At 43.7% G+C, this 24,115-nt stretch overlaps 1 protein-coding gene across 8 annotated transcripts in view; it reads left to right on the top strand.

Annotated features, from left to right (window-relative positions):
- GFRA1 (GDNF family receptor alpha 1) overlaps positions 1-23,804 on the top strand; it is a 220,242-nt gene extending 196,438 nt beyond the window's left edge. For 4 of the 8 annotated variants that reach the window (XM_015148263.3, XM_077947603.1, XM_077947606.1 and 1 more), the window contains exons 9-10: positions 14,951-15,004; positions 16,158-23,804. In XM_015148263.3, the coding sequence (XP_015003749.2) occupies positions 14,951-15,004; positions 16,158-16,310 (207 nt within the window). In that variant the 3' untranslated portion in view covers positions 16,311-23,804. The remainder of the gene's footprint in view (positions 1-14,950; positions 15,005-16,157) is intronic. The other 4 variants (XM_015148259.3, XM_015148260.3, XM_077947602.1 and 1 more) reach the window with 1 other exon arrangement.
- Positions 23,805-24,115: the final 311 nt, after the last annotated feature.

Below are 24,115 nucleotides of genomic sequence, written 5' to 3'. Positions count from 1 at the left end.
CATTAACCATATGACTGGCAGTCATCAGCCCTCCTCCCCAAACCATGGGGATCAGGAGGTCAGGCTGACCTACTGTGGCTCAAAGTCTCAACCTGTGACCCATGGTTGGTCTTTGTGGTAACCTGACCTAATCCTGAGTCATCCCATTACTTGGACACTCAGGTGTGATCCGGAGAACTCGTGAATAATAGGCACTCCTAGCACTCAAGAAATTCCAAGGATTTAGAAGTCATCTCTCAGGAACCAAGGACAAAAGCCAGTCAAACTCTTAATTATGCAACAATGCCTCATCAGAGTTGGTTGTTTTAAAATATAATTTTGATTCTAGAGATGCACTGTGAAACTTCTTCTTTTATTTTTTAAATGTTTTATTTCCATCAGTTTTTTGGGAACAGGTTGTATTTGGTTACATGAGTAAGTTCTTTAGTGGTGATTTGTGAGATTTTGGTGCACCCATCACCCAAGCAGTATACACTGAACTCCATTTGTAGCACTGTGAAACTTCTCATAAGGTAGCTGGAGTTGAAATTTTGCACTCTACCACTTAGTAGCCATTAAACTTTGGGCAAATTTTTAACTTTTCTGCCTCAATTTCCTCATCTTTAACATGGAGATGACAGTAGAAGAGCTTCCTGGGGTGTTTGCTGATTAAATGTGTTTGTGAGTGTAAAGCATGCTCAGAATGGTGCCCAGCTCAAAAGTAGTACTATGTAAATTTTTATTAGTTGTAAGTTTCAAGGGGCTTTCGGCCCAGCAATTGGATACGTCCCACCTTCACTGTCAGAGAAGTGCTGAAGGATCAGGTTGGGTTATGGGACTCAGGAGGCATTGCTTTATGGGGCCTGTTTTCCAGTAGACTTTCTGGTCTTTGTGACCTGTGGAGCTCCAGTGTGTGGAGTGGAACTTGTTATGGATAAGACAAAGGATGAGTCTTGTTAGAGTGGGGGTTTTGAAATGGAGTTTGGAGATAGATGCTTCTCCATGGGAAGTCACTTGCTTTCCCTAGTATTCTCTGCTGAAGGTGGGCTGCACACCCCTATGCCAACCCTGTTGATTTCAGGGAGGATTGTTTAGTAACCTCTTGGCTATGAGTTGAACAGTTCCTCCAGACCAGGCTTCCTTGACATTGGCACTATTGACATTTTGGTCTCCATAATTGTTACAGGGGGCTGTCCTGTGCATTGCTGGGTATTTAGCAGCATCCCTGGCCTCTACCTTCCAGATGCCAATAGCACCTTTCCTCAACTATGACAGCCAAAAATGTCCTTCCAACATTGCCAAATGTCTCCAGGGGGCAGAAGCGTACCTGCTTGACAATCACTGCCCAAAGCAAAGGGTGCCTCAGAGACCCCCTTTTCCTTTACACTAAAAGAAAATGGGGGGCGTTTGAGAATCCTCATGTTTCTTCCTCCTTATGTGGCAAGGAGCATAGGAAGATATAAGTGTAAACTGGTGCATTGGACCAAATCTTTCCTAGGTAGTGTAGGCAGGGAGAAGGAAGGGAAGCTGTGGTTACTACTTGTCTTTGTCCATCTGGGCTGTCATAACAAAATACTGTAGACTGGGTGGCTTAAGCCACAGAAATTTATATTGTATAGCTCTGGAGGCTGGCAAGGTCAAGGTCAAGGTGTGGGCAGATTGCGTTCCCAGTGAGGGCTCTCTTCCAGGTTGCAGGTGGCCATCTTCCTGCTGTATCCTCACATGGAGGAGAGAAAGAGCTCTGGTGTCTCATCCTCACACCATCACCTTCTGGTGTTTTTGTGTATCCAGCATGCTGGATGATGACCCTGCAGAGAACATCTCAGAGAAGACTTTTGCCCAACGACCCTAGTGGATGGAAGTGTTGTGCCAAACCGTGGTCAGGCTTCTCACACATGGCTTTGAGGACAGAGGAGCTTTAAGAGGGGTGGGATTGAATGAGATTAGAAAACTAGCACCAGACATGTCAACACTGAGCCCATAGCACAGGCATAGAATCTAAATGACTGTAGCAACATGGATACCATTGCCTGGGCCTTTTATCTGAGAGAATGGTCTTGGGGCTGCATGTTATTTGTGGTGTTTGGTTTATGGTGTTTGTGACGTTTTCATTGTCTCTGTGTGATACAGACTGTTTTCTAGCACCCGCTGTTGTTTTTGTCACATAGAAAAAATCCAAACCTTGGCTATACCCAGCGTTTTCTCTGCGTAATGGTCTCCTGCTCTGACTGAGTTTATTTCCCCACTCTGGGAGGAATGAACTGTTGGGGGATCTTCCCTTAGCAGAAGTGTTAAGCTGCAGGGCCCCTCACCCAGACTACTTCCTTCTGGGCCCTCCTGGAAGCTGCATCACAGAGCTCTGGACCAGGCTGCCAAGTGGTCCCAGGCCCTGTGTGGTGAACCTGCTGCTCCCAGCATGGACAGGCTACCAGTGACCTCCTTGGACTTCATCTTCTTGGCTCCAAGCGCCAGCAGAGGAGCTTAGAGGGAAGCTGAATTCCAGAATCCACCCACGTCAGCCATGGGAGGAAAGAGACTGTTGTAAAAACACCGTTTGTAATAACTGCTTATAGAGCAGTTATTCAAAGCCCTTCAGCCAAGAAAGTGCTTGAATTCAGAGCTCAGAATTGGGTATTACCCTGTTAAGGCTGCCATACAAGCCAGCATGCTCAACTACATTTTCAATTGTATATTCAACTCAATTGGAAATGGACACATGCAGGGTATAACTGGTAGAAAAAAATAGGAATTTAATCTTGGGGGCCAGGCCTCATGATAGGTATGTATATGTGTGGCACCCTACATCGTAGGTATCATACATGTAAGTGTCAGCTACTTAGTAACTAAGCATTTTGCATTTACAAAATCTCACTCGTGGGGAGACATTAAGGGAAAACAGTGCTGTTACTGCAAGCCTTTTCTTGATCCCCGGGTCCCTACTAAGTGTCCGTTGTGCAGACTTTAAAACAGGAGGCTGACTCTTAGTCCTGTGGTTGCAGGAACTTGGCAAAAGGCAGCTCCCACGGAGGACAAGCTGTCCCGCCCAGCCTGCAGACATCAGGTGCTGGGCTGCCTTGCTGAAGCAGCTGTTATCAGATTGCCAGCTTCTGCAAACTTAATTCAAAAAATGATTTCTTCGTGATTGGCGTGTTTGCATTGTAGCAAACTTTGGTTCAACATATTGTTAGAATACATAATACTGTAATTTAAGATTATTTTATCAGCAGTAAAGGGTTTTATAATTCATTTTAAAAGTTGTAATGGGCTTGAGCATCTTCAGTATAGTTTAATAATACAGCATTTTATAGCTGGCTGTAAAATTTCAGATTACGGTTTTAGCAATTGTGCAATTCTATTTTATAGTTTAATAATTGTTCAAATGAAGGAGAGTGTAAAGTTCCTAAAAACCAATTTAATGACTTAGAAAAATAGCTTTTATCAAAATCTATTGCACACCTTTAATGAACCCAGATGTCACCTTTTCAACAAAGGCAGGTCATGGGATCTATTTTTCTCTGCAGCAATGTAGCCAGATGCCCTCTCAATTAAGCACACGCAGTGCGGTATCTCTAAATTATAATTTTTCTCTTTTTAAAAACTCTTTTATCCCTAATCTCCTATAGCTAGAATAAGCCTATTTTCCAAGCACTAGGTGAACACCAGTGAGGCCAGGAGAACTCCAGCTTAAACAGGCGATAAATTGGTTCTCTCCAGAGAATATTTTCATTTTACAGATGGCCTCTTGATCACACTGCCTGAACCCCAGCTCCTAACTCTTGTAAAGTCTCTTATGAATGCCTCCAAATAACTCATAGTTTACTATTCTACAAAGTGAATAGCAGAAAGGGAGCCCTACCTGATCATTTAATTATATATTCTCGTTCCTAGTAATACAAGTGTTATCATATATTATAGCATCTGGGAGAAGGCATGATCTCATTGTCATTGGAATTATAGTTCATGTTATTTATATTTCTGGAATTTGCCATGGGTATATTTTCAGGCAACAAAAGCCAGTGAAAGAGATGGCCCAGGGATACAAACACAGTTATCACATAGCTCAGGGAGCACATCATGGGGTATTAGGTCCCAGGACCCTTGGATACAGTGTGATTATTGAGTGAACCAGCTCTGGCTCAGAGCCTGTTTCTGCTACACAGAAATGGAAGAGGTCAAAGGAAGTCCCATGTGGCTGGGCTGTTTCCTCTCTCTCTGAGGTGCAGTCTGGTGACCCGGGGTTCACAGCCCATTACCACTCTCCTATAAGCAGTGGTACCTTTATGTGAACGAAGGGCAGGCTGATTTTGAACTCTCCACCTGGTAAATACTTTGAGAAGAGGTCACCTGCAGCGCCTAGAACCCCTTTGTTCTATCACCCTGAAATGACCCAGGCTTCCTTTTTTCTGTTTCTCATTCAGTTCTGTAGTCGTCTGACCCATCTTTGTCAGCTTGGCTCCAGGCTGTTTCTGTGGAAATTTGGTGTTCCTTGGGAACAATGTAAAGCTGTCCGTGCCTGTCATTTGGATATCTTTTGGCAGGTTTCAGTCATCTCAGCAAAGATGCCACAACTGGAAGACATTCTCGCTGCCTACAGACAGGCATTAGCTCTGGGCTTCAGCTGTTGTCTCCTCTCACTGCTTGCCCCAGAACAGCCCAGTACTATGTTATAGTACCCCAGTATTATGTTATAGTACCCCAGTACTATGTTAGTACTATGTAATGGATAGCATTTAGTGATTTTGTGTTCCCATGGAGAATGGAGGCAATACCATCCTTTGTTTTGCTCCAGTCCGACACTCACTTTAAGATAATAGAGCTCAAGCAAACTACAGCATCAATTGTACTGATGCCTGACAAGTGATCATGCAAAGAAGTACAGGGTGGTTAGTTTCCAATGTTTATTTTTTTAAGAAAAGGAGGCTGTTGTACCTAGGAGAAGATACTGAAGGGCCAGGCCTCTTGCTACAATAAAATTCAAACCCTCTGCGGGCTAAGATGGAGAGTAGCTTAATCTCTTTGGTCCTTGGATTTATCACCTAAAATATGAGAATGATAAATGCTACTGCCTAGGAGTGTTATAATTATTAAACAAATTAAAATCCTGCATCACAGTAACTCAGCCTCCAGGACAGTAACTATTTATACCATTATTTTATTCTCTTGGGTAGTCTTTGCTGATGATGACATAGGAGGAGCCCGTGCTGAGGTGGCATCCAGTGACCTTTACCCCAAAATTCATCTGAGAAGTGAACTTGAGCATCATATATGTGTGCTACCTTGCAAAAATAGACCAATTATTTGATCACCCATTTATGATGTCTCCTCCTAAGCGCTTTTTTTTTTTTTAAACCACTATTCTCAAAAAATGAGAAAGACTTAGAGAGGGGATGGGAAGACAAGGTCCTCCTCAGTGCATTATGGGAAAAGCCATTAGGCCACCTGCACCTGTGGTCCAGAGGGCAGTGAGGCCAGCCCATCAGAAGGACAGTAATTCAGCCCTTGGACAATTGCTTAACCCAATTGCTGGGTAATAAACATGCTTAATAAAAAGGAATAGGACGTCTGCACCATCTTAGCTATAAATATGCTTCTTGTTCTGGGTAACCTGTGAGAATACCTCTGAGCACACTTAGATCACATACTATAAATAAATCCAATTTCTTATATCCCCTACTGACCTTTTATCCTTAGGACTTCTAGCCAGCCATGTTCCCCTGAATAATAGGTTCTGCCTGTTCTTGAACCATGGAACTCCCTTATGTGGAAGCAAACAACTCTGGTTCTCTTATTGGGTAAAATTCAACCAAGAGCATCCCTTCTCTCTGCCCCTTATATTTCAAACCCAAGGAAATGAGACTGTCTAGAGAGAAAACTCAAGACGGTAGACATTGAGTTGACATTTTGGGAGTTTTCCCCAGGATGGCTGTCCCCTGCCTGCCCCTCCGCTGCAGGGACCTCGGAGAGGCACTCACCACTGGCGTCTTGGAGGAGCAGAAGCCTCCTGGCCTGGCTTGACCTCTGACTTCCTCCAGAAACTGCATTTGCAGAAGTTGCTCCTGGTTTCTGGGATGAAGCTTGGGAGGACACCCTTGGGCTCTGTATTCCTTTTCAGACTCTGTTGATTCTGCGCTGCCTGAGCTGTCTCTGTCCATGCTGGCTGTGTGAGCCTGGGCTTATGACTGCACCACTCAGAACCTTCCTTAGCTGTCACCAGGATAATGAGCTGTTTCTGAGGGTTGATGTAAGATCTGGGAGATAATGAACAGTGTATCTAGCATGGAGTCAATATGCATTGATTTTTAGAGTCAGAGTGACTGGGTTCAAATCTCAGCACAGCCTCTTCAAGCTGTGGAAACCTGAGCAAGTCATCACCTCTCGGAACCCCTGTTCCTGACCCATATAAAAGGGGAGTGCCCCCCTCAGAAAGAAAGTTGTTTCAGCGATGGGTGTATTTGGTAAAAGGCAGATGGGATCATGATCGGTGAAGGCTATTTGTGATAGTAATGATCACAGTCATCATTACTGTTCATCTACTTGGTTTTCCTATACTTTCAAGAATATTTTTCTCTAAAAGCACATATTCTAAAAAATTTTTAAAGGTTTTTTGCTTTTACCTTGTTTTTTTGCAGCACCAACCATGTTCCATCTTCTGAACCAGAGGATGAACAAAAGCCCCTAGTCCGTTATGTCTCCAAACCCTGGTGTTTTATATCAAACCTTAGTTACCACCATAAGTCACAGAGCCATTACGGGGCCGCACTCAGCTGCACATAAATGCACAGGAGAATGAGAGCCTTAATAAATATTATCTGATGGTGATGAGGATGCGTGTCTGATGAGATAGGCTTCATGCACTTCTCATCAGGGACAACAATGAATCTTTTCTGTTGCTCTTGCACATTTGCATTCCCAACTGCACATTCTGAGAAAACAAATGTTTCATTTTAGGGCCGTCCCTCCTAGTTGCTTTATACCATTAATGCTGAATGTTCGCTATACAAAACAGCTACCCTCACCCCAAACCACAACGTCTTCAAAATGTCTTTCACACATTTTTGTCATTATCTTATTGTTAATTGCGCATAATTTTCTAAAATAGAGCTCATAATTGCTTCTTGTCTGAATATTTTACTAATCAAGCAAGTTAACCATGAATGAAAACAAACAGTTCTCTAATGTATTTCTGCAACCTGTGTTTGCCCCATCGTGGGTAAAAGCAAAAGAGATGTAAGGTGATCCTGTGAAGGTATGAAAAGAAGAAGTAAGCCCAGCCAGGGCCCCCTGTGAAGCTCCATGCTGTAGACAAGAGTCTGCACGCAGCACTCCTTGCCATCTTGCCATTAGTGTTAAATTACAAGTGCAAAGCTGCAGGCATCCTTTTATGGTGCGCTGGAGACTGACAGGGAAGCCCGAGGGAATGCTTAGCTAATGGAGGACTGTTGATATATCTTACTGGACTGTGTCTCTTTCATTGCATTCATTTTCAAATCTGAGGAATCACAGATGATCACAAGCCGGTTCTCTTCAATACAATGTTCACAAGCCCAATTAGCATGAGGTTTTGCATTTTTCCCACTTTTGCCTTGATCAAAGAATGACCATCAACCACAGAGAGGCTAAGAGAAACTTGAATATTGAAAGGACTTCCATCTAGAGTATCACATTAGATTTTTGCAACCCTGTGATTTAGACAGTCGGGCAGGAATGATTGGAATCATGGATGATGGTTGGAAAGCTAGGACTAGGAACCTTGTAACCTGTGCCTTTTTTTTTTTTTTTTGAGACCAGTCTTTCTCTATCACCCAAGCTGGAGTGCAGTGGTGCAATCTCGACTCACTGCAACCTCCACCTCCTGGAGTCAAGCAATTCTCCTGCCTCAGCCTCCTAAGTAGCTAGGATTACAGGTGCGCGCCACCATGCCCAGCTAATTTTTTATATTTTTAGTAGAGATATATTTTTAGTAGAGATGGATTTTCACCATGCTGGCCAGGCTGGTCTCGAACTCCTGACATCATGATCCACCCGCCTCGGCCTTCCAAAGTGCTGGGATTACAGGCATGAACCACCATGCCTGGCCAGCCTGTGCTCTTTTTACCATACCATATCAATCAAGCCAGTACCAGGAGCAACTTCTAAATTGTAGCAGAAGTTCTCTTAACTGACACTCATTTAGCCAGCTCACCATAGAAGCCAACCTGTCCCTTCCCCTGCAAACATACTGGCTACTGCACAAGACTCACTGCATGGACCACACTAGCAGGCTTCGCTTCTTCTGCCCACAAGTGCCCCTCACTCTCTCCAGTTGGGATGCAGGCTTAACAAGCATCAACTGTATTTGTTCTTATGCCCTTTTGTGCTGGTTGTAGTTGGTATTTTTGCTTACATCATTTGTGAAATATTACGTAAATCACTGAAATAGGAGCCCAAAAAAAGGGTAATCGCTTCAATGCACACTAAGTTGAATATATCTGAAAAGGTAAATTCCTTAAAAAAAATAAAATTAAAAAAAAAAAGCCTTTGGATTAGGTGTGGGTGAGATGACTATAAAGGACCGAGTGCATTTATAAAAACACAGGAATATTGTGTACTGAGATTCTTCTGCGAGTGTCAAAAGTCACTCCTGTTTTAAGGAAACTGCAACCGGGAACTGTAGACCAGGAATTATAGACATGGCTTATGCAAAACATTAACCAGGGAAGTCCAATCAATAGACTCTTTAAAAAAAAAAAAAAAAAAATAGAATAAAGGTGCTCCTGGTCGCATAATCCAAAAATCAGTAAAGGAATGATATTTAGATGTTAAAGTTTCATATAGATACACCATTTCTAAGTGATTTTATTCTTTCATTTAATTTCCCAATTGACCACCTAGGGGCCCAGTCCCCAATCAGGTCAAAGAAGAGGGTTTCTGATCTAGGCTTGGCACTAAGCTCAAACTAAATTGCACAGTTCAACTCTGACTGTCCCATTGGTGCCAGGAATCTAAGACCTTTGCCACTAGAGCCTGTCTGTCAGCTTCAAGGCTAGGATCCCCACACCCAAACACACACATCTGGAATCTGGCTTTTTTTCAACTCGCTATGCACCCTTTATTGGAGGCTTCACCTAAACGTAGCCCAACCTGTCTGAGCTATGCCTCCTCTGAGTACAAAAGTATGACTGCAGATCCCTCATCCTGTGACTCGACCTGCCCAGACTAACGAAACTTGGCACCCCTGAGCCTTCCTGAAACTTGTGCTGAGTGAAATATCTTTACAAGGCCTTCTAAGAGCTTAATGTAATGAAAGCCTCTGGCTGAGGTTCAGGCGACAGAAAGACAAAGCATCTTCGGGGGGAGCAGGTAGAGGAGACCAGACAGTCCCAGGCTCAGTGGTAGAAGAGCCACCCAGGGCTACTCCAGCCTCTTCTCAGAAGCACGCTTGCCCAAACTCATCCTGGCTGCCCTCACAGCCCCTGGTTTTCTTCCTGGCCTGGGCCAGGGTCCGTGGGGCTTGGCAGAATTCAACTTGGAGGAAATGAATCCCTTCCTTGCTGAGCTCAGGCTCTGGAAGAAAAACACCCAAGCCCACAGGCTCAGAGCAGGCTTTATTTATGTGTCCACTTGTTTTACGCAGCTGACTTTACTGGACATTATTCAGACCAGTGGTTGCAAGTGATCGTTACAAAGTTTGTAGGAAAAGCAAACCTCCAGGAAGGTGAGTTTCAAAATAGACAGTGCCAGACGTTTTAGAAAGGCTGGCCAACTGCTTGGGACCAGACCAGCAATAAAACTTCTCCCAGCAATCCCAGACGTCAATAGGCAAAATCCAAAAGCCAAAAAAAAAAAGGCTCCAGACCACTGTTGGGCCACCATTACTTAGCTTGGATTCACTGGCAAGGAGGTTCTTTTTTGTGTCGTCTTTGTATGTACAGAAATTAATTTGGTCAAATTGGTATCAGGTACACAATAGAATTGTTATATAGTATTACCTATTGAAGTCTATAAGCAGGTGAGTCTATCTGACTAAGATACAATGTGAATGATGCTTACTTGGTAGCCGGTTCCTCTGCTCAGTTAACCTCAATTAAGTACATACTCTTCTTTCCATGGTTTGTCTTACAAGGGAGCATAAAATATGTAGACTTAAACTGAGAAATGGCTTTGAGCTCTAGACTTCTGCTTCTGGACTGTTGTGTGAAAAACTCATACAGTGGTTTTCCCTAGCAAAGGTCCAGTTTGTGCTGCAGAAGAGACTCGTATGCTAATAAACGGGTATTGACAAGTGTGATAGATGCAGCTAGGTACTTAGTGAGTGCTGGAGAGCAAAGTTGATTGCATTTTACAGTCTGTGTATTTCTCTGTTTATTGCTTGTATTCTGTCATTAAGCAAACAGGTTCCTAATATAGCAAATCTCTCTAATCAGTAAAGCAAGGAAGAAAAGAACCAGAGCATCATTAATTATGACTATCTGGCTGCAGACTGGACAGTCTGTTGCTATTGGATTGGGCAACTTCCCCTGGTTTTATTTTCTGGAGGTAGAGCAGAAACTGGCTTTTCTTATGCGTGGAGGAGAACAGAGAAATGTTCCATGCCCTGCTGGCTGACAGCTGCCTAAAATCCGGAGATTAAACACTGGCTTCTCTACAGAAATGGAGTCCTGGGGCAGCAAAGGCCAGGCTCCGGGCGAGTGCGCTTTTAAGCCTCCAATTCCATAATCAGAGTGAGCATGCTGCTCACAAGCCTGACCTGTCCCCAGAGCTTGGGGAGAGCCTGCTGTGGGCAGTACCCGCGTGGGGACTGGGCTGAGAGCTATAAATGATGTGTGCATCTCTGTTCTGCACAGGAAAGCTGCTGGCACCATGGCAGGCTTTCCAAATGCTAATCACTGGGGTAAAAAGCAGGAGAGGCACTGCTCTGACTCCAGGTAACAGAGGTTAACAGCATCTAATGCATTTATTAACCCTCTGGTGCCAGGGACTGGCGAGGTCTGGCCCCCCACAATTACAGTGCCCTGGAAATTCATTTATGCGACGTGCCTGGACTTGGGGATTACCACCAGTGACACTTTTATAATATGAGAGCAACGGCTGCTGGAGAGACAAGGCTTCACGTGCCTAAAGAATAGGTTTCCCTGGTTTTCCAGAATGTAGGGAAGGCGCTTGGTTTGGGGACAGGCTTCTCTAGTATGATTTTCATCTTCCGGTTCTCAAGATGAAAACCTCAAGGTGTGCTATATTTCGGTGGTGGTGTTTTCCCCAACTCAGAGTCAGGCAGCTTCCCCTAAACCTTATAGCTACAAATTAGAGTTAAGAAACACCCTTTCTTAAAAAGGATTAAATAATTCATTTTTCAACATACTGTAAGAATAGTTCAAATTGATTTTTTGAAAAATGAAATGCATCTTCTCTTCTTCATCTCTTGTTAAAAGGCATATCGTGTTAAAACCACAAACTGCAAGGCATGGTGTCTGCATAGGTACTGGCTGGCTGAGCTCTTTGTCGGCTCTCTGCATTTCTCATAATCATCAGGGCTGTGGGGCTCACTGAAGGGCCCCTGAACGCTGTGCCAGCCCTTCTATTACTGTACCCTTCGTTTTACCAGTGTGTAACTCGGGGATAAAAGGTGCGCTTCCAGTTTCTAATTTACCTTATACCTTACAAAGTCTCAGGAGTTTGGGGTTTATTTTTTCCTTTTAATTTTCCTGGGACATCCCACTTTGCAGCAACTGAAACAGCATTTAAAGTGTGTAAGTACTTTTTTTGTGATAGTTGAAAGCGGGGGATGCCCTGTAATTTTATCTGTTTGCATTTATCATACCTGACTAGCAAGACAGTGATAGCTTGATGATGTTTTCAGAAATGCTGGGGATAAAAGCCTTTAAAATGTGTAAATAACAGGTTTCTCAGGCTTTCAAAGTGGTTTTTAAGATGCAGATTTTCTTAAGTAGACTCTGGATCTGCAGAGGTAGATTTCTGACCCTCAGTGGTCACAGGAAGTTCACACTGCATACAGGACTCATAAGCATGCAACTAGCCAGAAGTTCACAGGTCTGCATCCCAGGCTGTGACCCTCTCTCAGCAGCAGGCCCACTGTGACAGGTCCTGAACTCTCAGCCTGATGATGTCTGTTGTCGACCCCATCCAGTCTAGACAGCCAGCACACTCTGGCCCTCAGCTCATTTGGTGTAAGATTTAAAGAGATCTCAAACCTATATGCAATCCTTTGATTCTGCTAATCAGACTCACAGAGCTGACAGTAGCCCGTGCCAGGTTTAGATGGAACTCCAGAGCCTCTCTGCTCAGCCTCTGCTGCTGTAGGGCTTTCCTGAGCACCCAGACCGCTCTGTAGGAAGCTTGTTAACACACAATGTAAGCAGAGTCTTTAGAGTCCTGCGTGTGGACTGCTAAGTCTCTAGAGTGCTGAGTGCCTCTGTGGGTTGGGAAGATGTTTAACGAGAGAGAAGGCGTTTTCTCAGAGTATCCCCTGTAGGAATGTGGCTGCACATTCTTACTTGGACTCATCAGTTCCCCCAGTTATGCCAATCGAATGGTCTTCCAGGCAAGATGAGCCTGAGAGGTGCTGCTTCCAGCTTTAGCCAATGGGACTCCACGGAGACAAGGCCAGAAACTGACCTTTTCCTTTATACAGAGGCCAAGGGGGTACCCGCTTTGGGGGAACAGGAACTTAGAGACTGCACAGACTTGGAGCTGATCTAAATGCATTTTCCTGTGTAATTGAAGTTATGCCTGCCATTTCCAGATAGAAGACAAGATCCGCGGAGTTTACACCTGTGCGCGTCTCCCTGGTTGAAAGCTTATCAATTCTGAATGTAGTGTGAAACCCTCCGTGACTAATGAGGGTCAGAAATCTACCTATGCAGGCAGAGTCCACTTAAGAAAACCTGTTAAGATAGAGGCCTTTTCTAGTCCATTGATGAAAGCCCCTTTCTAATCATTTAATAATGGTAGGATTATACTCCTGCAGTATAGCTAATGAGTGTCACAGATTGAGTATACAATGAATAAAACACTGTCTGCTAGCGCTAATCATACCTAACAAAGTAGGAAGGAGGCCTTCCCAGCCCTTGGAACTCTTAGAAGCTACTGTGGTCTAGGACACTGAGGTGCAACTTAGCTGTGACCACAAGCATACAAAGAACTTGAGAGCATAATGCATCCCAGTCTAGAAATCACGCTGCCTCCCCTGTGCAATTCAGTAAATTTGTTAGTTATGCAAAGGCCCTTAGCAAGGGCTTATGTCTTTTGTAGATTATGGCCTAGAAAAGGCAGAATGTGATGTTTTAGGGCCATTTTGGTGTCTGGGCACAATTCCAAACTTGAATAGAAATAAAACATGTAAAGCACTACACATTACTCTCTGTAGGTGACAATGCAGTGGACCAGATTTGCTATTAATATAGATTAAAAGCAGGCTTTTGAATCAGGTTCAATTCCTCTTCCAATTTCCCCTCTGATCTTCTTATACATAACATTTAGTGACCTTTGAACAGCCCAGGGATGCTTCACAGTGTCTTATTCTTGATGCTTGTTTAAAGGTTTCTATTTCATATTCACAGCTGGCATATGCAAATATAGGTAAAGATTATGATGCCTCCCAAGTAGCATTATGGTCAATAAATTACTCCTTGGGTGAACATGCTATCATTTTAGCTTAGCATGTCTTCCAGGAGTTGCAAAAGTCACAACGGGCAGCCTGCCAGTGCCAGCCACAGAGCTGGTTGCCCAGGTCCTCCTTGATTCAAGTGTAACGTGTAACGCTTAACCAGGGCTCAGCCCATTGACAAGTAAGCTCTGTCTGTCAGTGCCAAATGGCTCCTGTTGCTGGGGATGAGGGAGGAGCATTGTGGGAGTTCTTTGTGTGGATTTTGGGGAGAAACACTGTGATGCAAGAGGTAGCACATTTTCATTTAGGAACTGAAAAGACTGGGTTTGCATCGTGAGTCTGTAAGTAAATTGCTATGCGACCTTGAATTAGTCACTTAACTTCTCTGGGCTGTTTTCCTTTGTGAAATGAGAGGGTTGTACCAGAGTCAGTAGTTTTCACATGCATTTACACTGTCATTGTTTGAGCAATGGGATGTTTCCTATGATGAAATTATCAGGTAGAAGCCCAGTGGAGGGTTGTTCCAGTTAAGGAGAAACAGGGAGCTCAGTGCCTTCACAGCCCAGTCCCCTTCCAACTGCTTGGGAAGCCATTTTCAAATGGCTACATTGAGGATCCGTAATGCTCTGCGTGATTCTCTGAGGATGCCCATCTGAAAGGGTCCCTGCCCTGTGCCTTAGCCCCTGATTCTATGTGATCCTAAACAGTGACTAGTGAGTGGTTTCCTCACTAGAGAGGAGCCCCAAGAACCCAGGGGCCAGGTCCTATTTTGTTCATCAGCATATACCCAGCATTGGTAAACAGGTACTCAGTAAGGGTTTGTTGACTGGAGCAACAAATAAACAAATGAACAAACAAACAAGCTCAGGAAGGCCTCTGTCTATATTACTCATAAATGCAGATGTTTATTGCAATATTTTTACATAGAAGGAGGTATTTCCCAAAAATTAACTTTAAGAAATGAGGGATGACTTCAAAACATTTTCTTTAGTAACCTAGTCCTGGGCTGCTCCTTCAGGAGCCGCTCGGCTTTGAAATGGGGTAAGTCGGAATTGAGATGTGCCACGCCAGACACACCAGATTCTGAGCACTTAGTATGGACAAAAAGAATGTAAAGTATCTTATTAATATTGAGTACATTTTGAAATGGTAATATATTGGGTTAAATAAAATAGATTATTAAAATTAACTTCACCTGATATCTCTTTATTACATGGCTACTAGAAAATGTTCAATTATATATGGAGCTCACAGCTGTGTCTCACATATTTATCAGAGAGCATTGCCCTAGACAGCTGATTAATGGATCATCAGTAATTACTCTTCTGTATTATGTTTGAGCATTTTTTTTTTCTTGTCTCTCTCCAGGCACAGAAGCTAAAATCCAATGTGTCGGGCAATACACACCTCTGTATTTCCAATGTAAGTATGTTTCTTTTGGAGGCTTCCTGCATTTATAGAAACATAGCCTTTGGGCCCCTGGGGCAGGGTATCACATAAAGCATTCAAAGACAAGAGTATCCAGTCCACAAGAAATCTAAGCCACCCTCCATGACCATCTGCCCTTTGAGCAAGGTGAACACTTTGAATTCCAGTTCACAAAGTTGGAAGTAAGCCTGGGACCCGGGATCTTTGTCCCAGGATTAATACAAGTGTTCCAGGGCCCTGAGCCTCTCTGTAATCACAGTCATGTAAAATCATCCAGCACAGAGAAGATACATAGCAAATCTCATTGCTCACCAGATGTTCTCTATCTGTGGTGCCTGTGACCTCCACAGGCCCCCATAGGTAGATTAGAGCAGGTACATTACTCAATCCAGTTTACTGGTGAGGAGACCGATAATTCTGCTGTGTGTGGGCCCTGGTTCCTGGTGTAGGAGGTTGGCATTATGGGATTAAGCAGGTGCTGGGGATGGAGGATTCTATCCTGAGGAAGGACAGCTGTGCTGGCTGGGAGTCCAGAAGCTGGAGTTCTGGTTTGGTTCGCCCAGCAACGAGCAAGCAAGCGCTTGCTCTCTCCAACTCCTCATCTATAAAATCTGGGATTGAACTGGCTCATGCAGGGAGAGGCTGCTCTGCCTGTCTCCAGTGCTGTCTGTGACCCATCTCTACACAAACTGTCACTTGTTCGGGCAAGTTTCCTGAGATGACTGCTGTCCTCCTTCCCTGATGGGGAGAGACAGTGAGCATTCCTCTTCAGCTGGTGATAGGAGAAGGGTTCCGTGCTGCACAGCTAACAGTTACCTGTGCAACATGGAACCCTGGAGAGAGAGGTAAAGAATGGCAGGGGTACCTGAACTCAGATATCTTCCCCCAAAATGAATTTAATAATCCCTAACGGGAGAGCAAGCAGTAAGCATTGACCAGTTTGTCAAAAGTATCTGGTGCTAATCCAGATTCATGGTTTCTTCCCATAAAACTGCAAGTCAGTGAATTTGAGTCTCAGTGGTAAAATCTTGGTCAGCTTTGGTGAGTGGGTCAGCCAATGGGGAGCTGGGGGGAGAGAGAGTGTAAAGTATACTGTGGTAGAGAGAAGACATGCAGTGAATGATAATGAAACCATTCTTTCTTACAGGGTAATTATGAAAAAGAAGGTCTCGGTGCTTCCAGCCACATAACCACAAAATCAATGGCTGCTCCTCCAAGCTGCGGTCTGAGCCCACTGCTGGTTCTGGTGGTAACCGCTCTGTCCACCCTATTATCTTTATCTTTAGCAGAAACATCGTAGCTGCATTAAAAAAAATACAATATGGACATGTAAAAAGACAAAAACCAAGTTATCTGTTTCCTGTTCTCTTGTATAGCTGAAATTCCAGTTTTAGGAGCTCAGTTGAGAAACAGTTCCATCCAACTGGAACATTTTTTTTTTTTCTTTCAAGAAAGCTTCTTGTGATCCTTCGGGGCTTCTGTGAAAAACCTGACGCAGTGCTCCATTCCAAACTCAGAAGGCTTTGGGATATGCTGTATTTTAAAGGGACGGTTTGTAAATTGGGCTGTAAAGCAAACTGGGGCTGTGTTTTTGATGATGATGATGATGATGATGATTTTAACAGTTTTACTTCTGGCCTTTCCTAGCTAGAGAAGGAGTTAATATTTCTAAGGTAACTCCCATATCTCATCTAATGACATTGATTTCTAATGATACAAATTTCAACCTGACATTGATGCCAAGCTTTTTTTTGCCACAAAGAAGATTCTTATCAAGAGTGGGCTTTGTGGAAACAGCTGGTACTGATGTTCACCTTTCTATATGTACTAGCATTTTCCATGCTGATGTTTATGTACTGTAAACAGTTCTGCACTCTTGTACAAAAGAAAAAACACCTGTCACATCTAAATATAGTATCTGTCTTTTAGTCAAAATAGAGAGTGGGGAATGAGTGTGCCGAGTCAGTACCTCAATCCCTGAACAGCACTCTTCTAATCCTAAGCCTTACCTGAGTGGGAAGCCCTTTACCTAACAAGAGTCCAATATAGCTGAAACGTCGCTCTAATACTCTTTACACTTATGAGGTTATATGTAGAAAAAATTTTACTACTAAATGATTTCAGCTATTGGCTTTCTATATTTTGAAAGTAATGATATTGTCTCATTTTTTTACTGATGGTTTAATACAAAATACACAGAGCTTGTTTCCCCTCATAAGTAGTGTTCGCTCCAATATGAACTTCACAAATAACAGCTCTTCAAAAGCAGACTGAGAAGCCTCGTGCTGTAGCAGAAAGTTCTGCATCACGTGACTGTGGACAGGCAGGAGGAAACAGAGCAGACAAGCATTGTCTTTTATTATTTCTTGAAGTGCAAGCATGCATACCTGTGGAGGGAACTGGTGGCTGCTTGTAAATGTTCTGCAGCATCTCATGGCACCCTTGTCATGATGCAATCCGGCACCTTGGTTTTCAGGTTATCTGACAAAGGCAGCTTTGATTGGGACATGTGGGCATGGGCAGGTTGTCCTTTCTTTGGAAGCACATCCATGCTGGGATGCCCAGTTCTTTTCCTAAGGACTGTCCTTACTCCTGACTGCAATGTCTTGGCCACTGTTTGGAGCACTTTGGTCTGAAGGTCATTAAGGATCTGCTTGTATCTTGTTTTATGTCCTCCGTAACAGACTGCAGACCATGTTAGAAAAGAAGGAAGGTTTGTGGATCAAGAGGGTTGACATTAGGTCTGGCGAGGTGAGTTGGTTGGCACAGATCAGCAGGACAGGACCCTGGTGATAAGGCATCTGGCTTTGCTAACCACATATCATCTACCATCATTCTCTTTCTTGACTAAGTAGACCCGAAAGTGCACTGTCGAAGTCTGGTTTAGATGGCGAGATTCTGAATCTACAGTGATCAAGTACTGGTGGCCACTTTTCTCCAACATTAAGTAAAGAAGCAGAGATCCCACCTTGATAAAGTGCTGGGGAGCACTGGCTTTTTTCCCACCTTGGTAGAGAGATGGAGGAGGAAACCAGGGTGCACGTTTCTACAGATCCCCTTTGCCTGCTGGTGTTTGCCTTGTAAGATTAGTCAAATTGCTAGGGGGAAGGGGAAATCTATGAAATCCAAGATAAAGGCATAGTCTTTTAGCTCTATTGGTGTTCAAAGTGCATTTGTGTCCAAATGTTAATCAACACAAATGTACAGTACTCGGTACTGACTTTTTTCAGTTCAAAATGTTTTCAAGGGAAATTCAGCAGACACTCAACTGTATTTAATTAGTGAAAAGTTCTATAAAGACTCTTACTTTGAATAAACACATTAAATGTGTCAAAATATTTGGAATGCCAGTTATCTATGAGTGCATAGCTCTTACAGAGCATATTTTGTTTTCATTAAGTTATCTCTGTGTATCTACACTGGACTAATTGCATAGGGATCTGATTCTATGTGATCCACTGTAGAAAACTATTGATTACTTCTGCAGTAACAGCAGCTCTAATTAGCTTCAGATGACCAAAGAGGAAATGGGAGTTTCAGTGCTAACAAGGGCAGCCTTCATTGAAGAATGCATGGGTAGGCAACATATAAATTAAATTTTGAAAAGCCTCATCTGTCACCAACAAAGATCTCATTTTTCTTCAGTGATAAAAGCATATTCAAGTTACCAAATCCTCAATTTGAAAATCAGTTGCTGATTAAATAAATAAGGGGAAGCATCTTGTTCAGGGACAACACGTTGGAGAGATTCTTATCAAAGCAAGCCAAGCAAGGTTTCTGCCATTCAGCGTGATCTTAGTTTGACATAGTGACCCTCAACCACCACCATTTGCCCCAGAACTGGAGCACAATGATTTAAATCATTTACCTGTCTCACTTCTTCTTGGCATGCTTAAAAGCAAACATGATTCACTACTTCCTGTCCTTCAGTCCGGGCATTTGGGGTGCCAGTGAAGACAAGGGTTATCTGCTGAGGTTTGGGTGTCTTGCAGGAAGTATGTCATTGCAGTTAATTTCGATGAAATGAAACAGTAACTAGGGTCCATGCAGCCCATGACTCCCTGATTACATCTAGCCATGCCCTACTTATTATTTCAGAAAGAAAGAGGGGGAATAAAGGCAGTATTGCCACACTGATTAGAAGCACATTCATTCCACTTTGATGTTGAATATTTTTGACCGATATATGCTTGAGTATCTTTTTAACGGAGCACATGAAGGAAGAAGTGCACAACATAGAGCAGGAATTGAGAATGCCAATTACATATTTATTTTTCCATACCTGATTTTTTTCAAGTCTCTAATAAAAAAAGTGTAAGTTGAGATTAACATAGGTGATGTTTCATGAAGTATCGACAGAGCGAGACTCCGTCTCAAAATAAATAAATAAATAAATAAATAGAATGTGATGAGTGTGATTTCCATTTCATTTTTTTAAAACACACTTTTTTGCTGTAGTAAGAATGTCTTAGAAGTTGTGTCTTCGAGTTACTCAAACACCAGACAGGGCTCCTCCAGAGCTGCCCCAGCCTTTGATTTGATCCATATTCAGACACTTCCTATCTTGCATACACTCTGATGGGCCGCTTCTAGCTGCTGCCCGTCTCCCTCTTGCCTTCTTGTCTCTAAATCAGACACTCCCAAGCACTCCATCTGCTGTACTAGGAGAGTGGGAGAGCCAAAGCATTTTGGAGTCCGTGTAAAGTGCCTGGGAAAAGAGATGTAAGAGCAGTGGGAGTTTATATAATTAGCAAATTCTTTTCTCAGAATTCAGCAGAAATGTATTTCTGTTGTTATTATTTACAAAATTGTGGCCTCAGAGGAGCTGTCTTTTGGAAAATAAGTTTTCATTCATGCAGTTAGACATGCACGATGTATTTGAATCAATAAACTGCAGACCAGAAAAGGGCTGCTTAAATGAATTCACATGTTCTAATTCTCTTTTGAGGCTGTTGATGATCTCCTGGATTCATAACCCCATGATCTGTGTTGCTTTTGCCTCTGCTCTTTGATAAAGCAAATCAGACTGTGTGACACCCATCTTTTCAAGAACAACCTAAAAGCGATGACAACAGGCAGGAGTGAATTACCACTGGCCTGGGCACAATGACAGCAGAAGGCCCATCTGAGCTTGGAGAGTTGGAGCGATAAGGCAAAATCAAGGTGCAACAGTGGGCCATGTTCGAAGGGTGAATGGATCAGAGTCCGCTGATGTTCCTTACTGATCAGAATAGGAACCTTCTAACAGAACAGCCAGAGTTCCTTGAATCAGGCAGAAGTTATTTAGAGACAGGAAGCCAGAGCTAATAATAATATCCGAATGACAGAGGAAGGAATTTCTTATTAGAAATTCTAAAATAAAACAAGTGGGGATTTGGTTGGATACCCTTAGAAGCTACATTTTTCTCTCATCCCTAAGATAGATATCTCAAGTGTATATCTGACACCTCTTGACTTTGACACAGCTCTGCTTCTCAAGTGATCATTTAAGTCTGTTGTCTAGAATTCTTTGTAAGGGCTGGACCTCTGAAAAAGATTCTCACTGCAGAGGCCTTAAATCTGTGTTTTTTTGCCAATCCCTCCTTCCTGGGATGTATTCTGTAGGACATTTCATTTATATCAGGATATTGGCTGATTCAGCTCTCTTTCATTGTTATTATTCAGGCCTCCCTCCACCACTTTGTTCTTTATTGCCTAATATTGCCCTCCCCAATTCTTCATCGTAATCGCTCTAAATTTAGTTCGACCCAAATTAATTTCTGTTCCAACAGATATCTTTTAAGACAGAGAAGCCTCTCTCAGGAGCCAGATGATCTGAAGATGATGCTAATCCCCAAATACGAAGTTCCTCCAGCTAACTCTCCTCTGAGCTCTCTCTCCTTAGCTTTGGGATTGGGGATGGTCTTATCCTTGCCAGGAATCCCTTTGTTGCTCCCAGTGTCTCTGATGAGCTTCTCCTCCCTCCCAGGGACCATGCAGGGGTGGTTTTCAGCAGAATGTGCCACCTGCACTTCTGATTGTTCTGAGACCCAGCCCAGAGGGGTGGAGAAGGCGCACAAACCCTATTCCAATAAACTGCCTGCAGAGAACCACAGCCTGCTAATAGTCGTTGAGGTCTCGGCCCCCTAAGGTCTCCAAGCTCATTTGACCAGCGCAGCTGCGACATCGGCTGTCTGCCTCTGGCAGGTGCCAATATCAGCATCTTGTCCCACTGCCATGGGGAGTTAATTTTTGCTCCAGGGCAGCTGCCAAGCCCAGCACCGGCATCCATGGAAGGTTTTCTCTGATTTTCTTCTCTTCGTCTCAGGCTAGGCTTTCTTACCAATCCCCAATTTTGTTTTGTAGGGTGCCAGGAGACTGACCAGAGATCTTTAGCCTCTTCCTTAGTTTGAACATCTCTTGCTGCTCACACCCAGGCTTCTTCGGCAGAAAGCATGACCCATAGTAGGTACTCAGAAACTGGTTAAATGAAAAACCTTGACATTTAAGGGCCTTATTCTGTCATACAGTAGCAAGAACTGGCCTATTGGCATCATATTCCTGGCATTGGGCTGTATTGACCCTGAACGTGTCCTCCTGAGGTTTTTGAGGGTGACCTGGGAGAAAGGGTCTGAGAAAGCATTGGGATCCAAGTGACTTTAAACCTGCCCATGGCATTTCCTGCTGAGAGGTGAGAAACTAGCATCTTTACCAGCAGGCTGACATCTGCCAGAAAGGACAGAGCCCAAAATGGGGGCAGACTTTGTGGAAAATTCGCCAGTTAGTCCGCTGAGATTTTAATCTGCCTCAAGCACAGGATGCTGACAAGAAAGGTAGACCACTCCGCCGATCCCAGACGAATCCCAGGGATGACAACTTCTCCATCAGTATCCTGAGAAGCAACATCAAATGCTTATCAAGTCAGCACATTTATTGAGTGAGTACTCTGACGGAATGAACTAGCATTTGGAGCTGAATTTGAGAACACAGGGCCCTCTGACAGCAGCTTAGGGAAACGCCCATCCCTTCCAGATTGGCAGAATCCTTCCATTTCACGTCCTTCGGAGACGCTGTATTCTCTTTACAAATCATTCATGAAACTTCAGACTCAGTCTCCCAGGGGGTAAGTCCTGCGCCATGTGCAAACAATGACAAATCCAGCTCTTCCATGATGGAGAAGGCAAACACACCCACCTTCATCCTGAGCCTAAAAGGGCACCTCAGAGCACTTAGGCGGCCACTCGTCTGGGCCTCAGAGGGCCATGAGCTTGGCCAGGTAGGCACAGCAGTGGGGAAATCACAACTGTCAGGTACCGGCCATGGTGCAGGTGGGAACAGGAGATGCCAGAGCTGCTTTAGCTGAGGAAAGCAAACAATCAGCAGTGCTCAAAGGAGCAAAACTTCGAATGTGCACGTTGACCCCTGATATTTGCAAGCATAGCACAGATCCTAAGACTAGAGTGAAGTGGGAAGAAGAATTAGAAAATCCAGTGGATGTCCTGAATATAGGGAACCAGGGCTGTTGAAAATCAGTAAAGGTTGATGACCTGGGGCCAGACCAGGTGACTGTGGCAGTACAGGTGAAGGTACCCTGGACCTTCTCAGTTCACTGGCTCATAAGGCTCCGCCAATAATGCGTGGTTCTCTCTCTCTCTCTCTATCTCACACACACACACACACACACACACACACACACAATGATTGGAGGGCTATATGATCCAGCATTATCTTCCTGGTGCGCCAAGCATGCTTGATCTGGAATTATTATTGTTATTATTATTTAGCTGTAGCTGACGGCATTTCTCAAATGTGGAGAAGGAGAATGGAAATTGCAGAACCAAGTCAGTTTGCCCCACCATATTTGGCTGTGGTCTTACTATCATTGGGCATTTCTGATGTGCTCTTCTGGATTCAGAAAGAGCTGATTGTCCTCCGAGGGTTGAAAAAACAGTTTCAGAAACCTGAATCCAGGGCCTTATCATTCTCATGATCTATCTTCTTCTCCCTTCCCTCGCCCAAGGGAGTGGGGGAAACACTTTTCACTGCAGAGTTTGCTTTAAAGAGTTTTCCCATCTTGCGTGCATTATCCCTTGATATTGAAATTATTTTCTCAGTTTAATCCAACTCCTGCTGAGAAGCTGTGTGAGATTTAGGTTTTGGGATTTTTTTCTTGTACTCTTTTGGATGGTGTTGCATTTTTCACTTTTAACCCGAGGGTGTGTTTCAGCTTATGTTCGTTCTGTTTCATGCAGGTTTATAGTATGGTGGAGTAGAGAAGGCGGCTTCTGATTTTTAGGGTATTTTTAGAATTCATTCCTGAGTGAGGGGTTCAGACACCCAGTCTCCTCAGAACAGGGGTGAGGGGTTGACTGAGCTTTGTTGAGGAGCCTCCGGTTAGGCTTCGGGCACGTCTCCATGTTCTATTGTGTGTTTACTGAGCTTCTCACTGGTAGAAGATGACACGTCTGTCTCATCGTCCTGCGTATCTGCTTTCCAGAGGACACTGGGACATTCTCCTGGGGTCACTCCCATGTATCTGCTTTCCAGAGGACACTGCGACATTCTCCTGGGGTCACTCCCACACGGCTTCCTCACACAGCTGTTTTGCAACAGCCTTTATTGCCAACACCCGTGGAAGAACATCTCCTGTAGAAGTACAAGTTTTGCAATTTGGACTTTGGAAGTGGTTTTGTGATGTTTGAATTTTCTGTTAGCCTATTGCTCAAGCACTACAGAATGTACATAGTCCCTTTGGCCATCCTCCCACCCCAGAATATCCTAATAAACATTGTTTCCTTTTTTTAAAAAACAAAAATCATTGTGGTGTCTTTTTCTTTTATCCCATTCACTGCAAAACGCTCTTGAAATCTGCAAACATGTAGAAATCCCCAGTGTCAAAACAATGGGTTTTCTTGACAGCAGATCAGAAGGACTAAGTGTGGCTGCCACAAATACTTCCAGACCATGTTTCCGAACCTTGCTACTATTGACACTCAGGGCCAGATAATTATATTTTGGGTGGATGGGCTTGTCAGATCTTATACATTGTTGATGTTCAGCAGCATCCTTTGGTAGCCCCCCATCTACACTTGTGGTCAAAGCTATCTCTGGACATTGCCAAGGGTC

The sequence above is a fragment of the Macaca mulatta genome, chromosome 9 (genome assembly GCF_049350105.2).
Source record: "Macaca mulatta isolate MMU2019108-1 chromosome 9, T2T-MMU8v2.0, whole genome shotgun sequence".
Lineage (NCBI taxonomy): Eukaryota > Metazoa > Chordata > Mammalia > Primates > Cercopithecidae > Macaca > Macaca mulatta.
Note: the sequence above shows the minus strand (reverse complement) of the source record. Positions and strands in the feature narration are given on the sequence as shown.